Here is a 6,403-nt window from a genome sequence, read left to right as displayed (position 1 = left end):
CCCCACCCCCCTTACGCCCAACGCCTTTGCGCAAAGAGCAGCCCGTAACCTGGTGAAACCTAAGAGCCACCGCTGTGCCATGCTCCCTGGCGGGGCGGACCGAAGCCACTAGCACGCTGCCCTGCCGCAGGAAAATACAAGAAAATCATAGTCGCGTTTATAACTTCAGATATCAATCCGCACTTTTGGCACGTATGGGGTGAAAATTCCAACTTATTTCCGCCTATCGCCTTAGAAAGCGATCGGCCCACGACAGCGTACGGTCCGTAGCTGAGAGCCGCGCGCCGAACACGCCCAACAAGCCCCGTGCCTATGGGCCCCGGTCCTGGGCCCCGCGCGGTCGGTGTGCGAGAGCGGAGAGCTGAATGCCCGTTTTGGGCCACAGCTGAACCGCGCAGTAGGCGGCTGCAGGACTGCTACGGGCCGCTCCGGGCATAGCAGCGTTAGCGTTGCTGGAGTTGCGTAACGGAGGCAGAGTGCCGGATGAAAACGATGATGAAGAAGAAGAAGAAGAAGAAAAAATCAGCGATTGAGATTTTTCTTTAAAGGTAAAACAACTCCCGTTGAATGGGCATCATTTCACGCTGCAGCGGTCTCGGTCGGTGGGGCATTGGCTCAGAGACCTGCCTGGGGGCGCTGCGCTCGCAGCCCCGCCCCGCGCCTCTCTGCCGCGAGATATCTGTCAGACCACGCACCAATAATGACTCCCTAACGACTGGAGGTTTCCAGCCGTCACTCGGCCGGCCGCCCTCCAGAGCCAGCGCTCGACTTGACTAACCGTGAGTCGCTGGCCGAAACATTCAAAGTGCTTACAGGGGAGGCTCAGCTTATGCTGGTGGGACTCGCAACGGCGCGCCGTGGTGCACGGGCAACGGCGATACCGCAGTATGCGTAAAACGAGCCTTGCAGACTGGATATCACGTACGCCACGCAGCACACTGCAAGGGAAAGACTTTGACCCCCCCCCCTTTTCTCCCCTCCTTTTCCTTTTCATCTCTCTCCTTTCTCTTTTCAGTATTGTCTTTGTTCTGTTATGCGTCTCATCACACACTCGAATCTTGAAAGTTTCATCAGTGCCCAAGTAGGCACTCATCCCAATCCAGAGTCCGTGAACAAGCCCAGGCCCAACGTCGCGCTCCCCGCAGCCGCAGGTGTGCCAGCGCGCCATGTGATCCTGGCTGGGGGGCGTGGCGGGGCGCAGCGCGGGTACAGCGCGCCCTGTCGCTCCGCGGGGTCCACGACGACGCCCTCTTGGCCCTGCTACAAGCACGGGTGTACTCACCGGAATGCAGGGCGGCGAGCGCGACCAGGCACAGGGCCATGACGCTGAAGGGGGACATGTTGTAGGTGGTGGTGGTGGAGGAGGAGGTAGCGGAGAACACAAACACACACTCGACGAAGTGGTCGGGTCGGAGCGCGCGCTGCAACTGAGGCGGTCGAGGCGCGGCCGTACGAAACACGCGCCCAGCCCGCGGCCCGCCCGCCAGCCCCGCTAGCCTCGCTGCGCTAGCCTCGCGCCGCACCACCCCGCGCCGCCTCGCCCCCCCCCCTCCACCTCCACCTCCCTGTTCCCCTCTCGCTCGCTCCCACGGGCCTCAGGGTGTGGCGGCGGAGGAGAGGGCCAGAGGGCCGGGCGTAGGCCGCCCCCACCACCACGGCTAAAGCCGCGGCGGCGTGCCCGGTGCGAGGCTTGTCGTGCCAGCGCTAGCCCGCGCCCGCGGAGCTGAGGCGGAGGAGCTGTGCCGATGTTCCTTCGGCTGCCTGCCTCGGGTACCCTCGGGTACCTTCGGGTACTTTCGGGAGAGCTCGCCGCGCGAGGCCCACGGCAGCGGCGAGTCCAGCGGCAGCAGTCGGGTCAAGGGCGTTGGCGTGGAGGAGAAGGGTGAGATCGGGGGTGGGGAAGGGGGGGGGCGTTCATCGGCAATGAAAATAATGCAACGGGAAGGCGTAGCTGCATCGCGTGGCACGGCCTGGCGCAGCGGGCGCAGCGGGGGAGCATGAGCAAGCCGAGCAAGCTCGCATGCAGAGCCGTCCCGTGGCGCGGCTCCTCTTCCCCGGCGGAGGATCGACGGGACGAGGCTTCGGCTTCCACACCGGTTTCGCATTCTCGGTTTTACTCCGTTTGACTCCGCTCCTCGGTGCACCCGCCGAGTCCTGCACTTACACACGCCCCGAAGGCTTTTGTCGGTGCATGCGCACGGTGCTGTTTCCTCCATGCTTGCCGCCGTTTTGAAATTCTCCGCAGACCTCCGGTGGCTTCACCTCGGGCCTCGCCGTGCCTTGCAGAGCACTGCTGCCGGCCCGGGCGCGTCGCGTATATGCGACGTCCTTGTCGACCGACGCCGCCGTCCGCAGCTCCTAAATCTGTCTCGGAGCGTCGCGGCGCCCGGAAAGGCCGGGGCAGGCCTTGATCCACGAGTGCCGTGTGACTCAACGCTGAGAGGCCCCTCAAAATCACATCTCTACTGTACCAGACCCAGAGCGCAGAGCGGGCGAGGCCCAGGCGCGCCTGGACGGCACACAACCGAAGCACACCGATGCTAGTAGGTAGCCTAACACAAGGGGGCCACCACCTCTTCTTTGGTAGAACACATGCATTGTTACATGGATTAACATGCACAGTTGCATGAATTGAAGAATTTCTCAGGATTTGGAGGTTTTCGCATAGTATTTCAGAAGATTTCACAAACCTGCCGGTAGATTATATCTGTATTGGTAACTACATAGTGTTGAGGTGAAGCTGATGCCTTGCGGATGATCCGAAAGCTTCTGCCTCCGATCAATAATTTTGGTGATATGGCAAGTTAAAAATACGCCACCACTAAGAGTCCCCGTTTAAGCGCGCCGTTCGGCGACATGACTTCACCAAAAATAATTAACACTGCACTGAGAACAGAGACCCATTCTTGTTCTTTGCTCTTAGGGATAGTCTAAGTCTAGAAAGTACATCAATTTTCTCAGATTCATCCGATCATTCGGCAAATTACGAGAGCTCGGCGCCTGCGAGTCTCGGGATAGGCCACTCCGCAGTACATCCATGCACAACAGGCAAGATGTTTGCCTACCTAGCAGGCGCTCTGACTTGCCTTGACAAACGGCCAGGCCACTTTTGGCCCAAAGGTTTTCGATCCGGTAATTTCGTAACGTCAGATGTGACGTGACGGACGCACTTTTGGGATAAACCTACATCAAAAAGGGCGACAATTTAAGTTAAAGAACGACATTATTCCTTGGCACACAATCAATTTTGTGTATTAATTTTGGCGACTTTTATTTCAGCAGATTTCTGAAGATATTTTAAAAGGGTACAAGCTAAAGTAAATTGGCAGACTACAAATGATTTCATGATCGGTTAGAACACATGATTTCAGGAGAGGTGGCCTCCCCTGCCTAATATCATTTGACCGTCCGTCCACTGCCCAACAACACCAGGAAATGTTTACACGAACGAAAATGTAGCAGACCGAGCAGACCTTTGCGGAAGAGGAGGCGGGGAATACCTTTTTCGCAGGAATAAAATTTTCCAAAATAGGATATAAATGTACAAACATACATCATGAGACTTAAAGAGTAGTTGTCAACTTCACTTTTCGAAGTAAAGTTAGGCGTGGTTTGTCGTATTGTTTTTAGCTTGTATACTTTTTTGTGTCACATGTTTTCCCTGAAAACCTACAGTTGCGGTGGAAAACGGCCCGCCTGTCTGCCTTTGCGGGCACGGCCGCAGACGGCGGCGGGCAGTGCGTGGACACGCGTGTCTTTGTGTGCGCGCCCTGAGGCCCGGCGGGTGTGGGGGGGCGCCTGGGAACTCGCCCCCCCCCCCCTTTCCTTTCCTTCCCCGTCGCGCCGCACCCTGCAGCCCTGGAAGCCTGCCGTTCGGCCGCCCTGGCGTCGCCGGAGTGCCGTCCCAGCTCCCCGCGGGCGCCGTGGCGGCCCGTGGCAGAATGGGGGGGGGGGGGGGGCTGCCTCCAGCCGGCAGGACTCGCTAACAGGCGAGAAGGACCCCCGCGCCGCCCGCACGCACTGGCACGCATGCGTGGCCCGAGGACGCCTACGCCCATTGTGGCGCCGCGGGCGGCCGCGGGACGAACGCACTGCAGCGCCCGCCGCGCCGCCCGCCGAATCGCGCGGCGCCGCGGCGGCCCGGCCGACAAGGGGGGAGGAAAATAATAATATCTGGGTCAGATAGGGAGAGCCGAGGGCGGCGGGGGTGCCCGCCGGGCGGGGGCGCCGCGCGGAGGACCTGGGCTGGGCGCGTCATTATACCGCCATACACGAGCGGGCGGCCCTCCAGCCTGATGACAGGGTGGGGCTGGAGGGGGGGGGGGGCGACACCATCCATGTGATTGCGAGGAGCCGCGCGCGCTCCTAGTTGTGCGTATCATACATCACAGCCTGGTTGTCCTGCTCGCGGATATCCGCGCCGCTCTGGCGGCCGCCGGGGCCGGGAGGGGCGGGGTGGGCCCACCCGGTGGGGGCGCAGGGGGATCCACTCTCGCTTTTTAGCCCGCCCTTCTGCTTTGAAAAAGCTATCCAGCGGGCTTATGCAATCGACCTCGTGTCTGTCTGTGTGTCTGTCTGTCTGTCTGTTCCACTAGAAGGAGATGTGCTAGAGACTTGAAATTTTCAGGGTATCTTAAGGTCCACTTCTAGAGAACGAAACGCCTACGGCAAATCCTGGCAACCACCCCTAAGGGTGTGAATGGGGGTATCCAAGGTTCCAAAATTCTTCCAAAAAGTAATTTTTTTTATGTTCCCCTAAGGGGAAACTCGTCAAAGTTGAGCCCTCTGGGCGAAAATTTCGTCCGTTTTGCTCTATCTCTAACCGTTTAGGCGCTAGAGGGTCTTTTTTGACAAAAATAAGCTAAAAATTGCCATAGTGAAAAATAAGTTGTATGACAAGGCCTAAAAACCGCAAAATAGAAAGGAAACTCTTCCCCCACCCCCAAAAAACGTTTTCTAAGCAGAAGGGTGGGTTGTAGTCACGGTGCTTCACCGTTACATCTAAGCGGGCCGAAGGCCCGCTACATCATTTGATCATGTTCTTCAGCAAATCGCGTGACAGAAATGGTCGGGCCGCAGGCCCGACCATCGCCGCCGGCAGGCCAAGCAGGCCCGGCCCCTGCCGAACGGAGTTGCCGGCGGAGCGAAGCGGAGCTGGCAACTTCGTTTGGCGGAAGGGCGGGCCTGCTTGTTATACTACGGTGACGTACTGTACAACGGGACGTAAACAACAACACGGGGGCTTCAGAGCCACGTCCCTCCCTGAGGGGTCGACAATTGGTGTGCTCCCGTGTCCCGGGCTGACAGTAGTACTCCGGGCGCACGGGTGTACTCCGCTTCCGCGTACTCCAAATGCACACCAGATGTACACCGGATGTACTCCCGGTGTACTTCATTCACTCTGTGTGTACTTCATTCACTCGGTGTGTACTTCACGTACTCCAAATGTACTCCAGGTGTACTCCACCCTACGTACTCCGCGTGTACTCCTCTCCCCAAAATATGAGTCGTCAAACACTCGCCCCTCCCCCTTTTTCGCCGGTCCCACTTTCCCCTTAATTTCCCCACTGTTTCCTCACCCCACCCCACCCCTCTGTTTACATGCGATCCAACCCCACGTGATGTGACGTGTATACGCTCAAAGATTATAATGAAGCCTTCAATCTAAAATTTTGAGTTTTGCTCACGTCAGTTGGTATGACGTTTTGCATAAATGACCAGCACCAGAACCCCGTTCTCCTCCGCCCGGCTGGCGCAGCGCAGCAAGGAATGGGGGAGGGAGGTCGAAAGGGCGCTCCGGGCCGGCCGCCAGCCCCCCCCCCCCCCTTATTACCGGGTTAATGGGCCAGTGGGCAGTACGGGCGATGAGCCCGCACGCCATTTACTCGCAGCCCTATTGCTGCTGTTGCTTATGCTGCCGCCTATGCTGCCGCCTATACCTTGCCTCAACGCTATTTCTACCTTAAAAATATGTACATGTAAAATTGTCTTAAGCTTAAGGCAAATGTCGTTAAAATAAAGTATAAATTTCCTTCGATTAACTCAATGTCATTGAAAACAATGGAAATGCCTTAAACCAACGTCACAAAATTTCCAAAAATACTCGTCCTTGGTTTTAAGGATATCATTTTCTGTCTGTGTGGTCTATTCTCGCATAAATTGCGCCCCCACCCGCTCACCCGCCCCTAGGCTCACCGCCCCCATCTGGCGACACCGCGAAGGATAGCAAACCTTCTCGATTTGTCCGCTAGCGGATCGCTCCCACTCATTGCAGTGTTGGCGTTGGAGTACGCGCGGATGATGACCTTATCAGCTGAGCTGGGCGATCCCTCATGGATAGCAAACTGTCAGAAGGTTGGGGGTGGAGGGAGGCGCAGGGAAGCGCTACCGAGAGGCGGGAGGC

At 57.9% G+C, this 6,403-nt stretch overlaps 1 protein-coding gene across 2 annotated transcripts in view; it reads right to left on the bottom strand.

The window, feature by feature from the left end:
* Positions 1-1,461, bottom strand: part of LOC113212078 (uncharacterized) — an 18,868-nt gene extending 17,407 nt beyond the window's left edge. Inside the window, exon 1 of one of the 2 annotated variants that reach the window (XM_026430664.2) lies at positions 1,283-1,461. In XM_026430664.2, coding sequence (XP_026286449.1) covers positions 1,283-1,340 — 58 coding nt within the window. In that variant the 5' untranslated portion in view covers positions 1,341-1,461. The remainder of the gene's footprint in view (positions 1-1,282) is intronic. The other variant, XM_026430665.2, reaches the window with a different exon arrangement.
* Between the last annotated feature and the right edge of the window lie 4,942 nt (positions 1,462-6,403).

The sequence above is a fragment of the Frankliniella occidentalis genome, unplaced genomic scaffold (genome assembly GCF_000697945.3).
Source record: "Frankliniella occidentalis isolate FOCC.00 unplaced genomic scaffold, Focc_3.1 Scaffold40, whole genome shotgun sequence".
Classification (NCBI taxonomy): domain Eukaryota; kingdom Metazoa; phylum Arthropoda; class Insecta; order Thysanoptera; family Thripidae; genus Frankliniella; species Frankliniella occidentalis.
The sequence above is the reverse complement of the archived record's forward strand: the minus strand, read 5'-3'. Positions and strand labels throughout refer to the sequence as shown.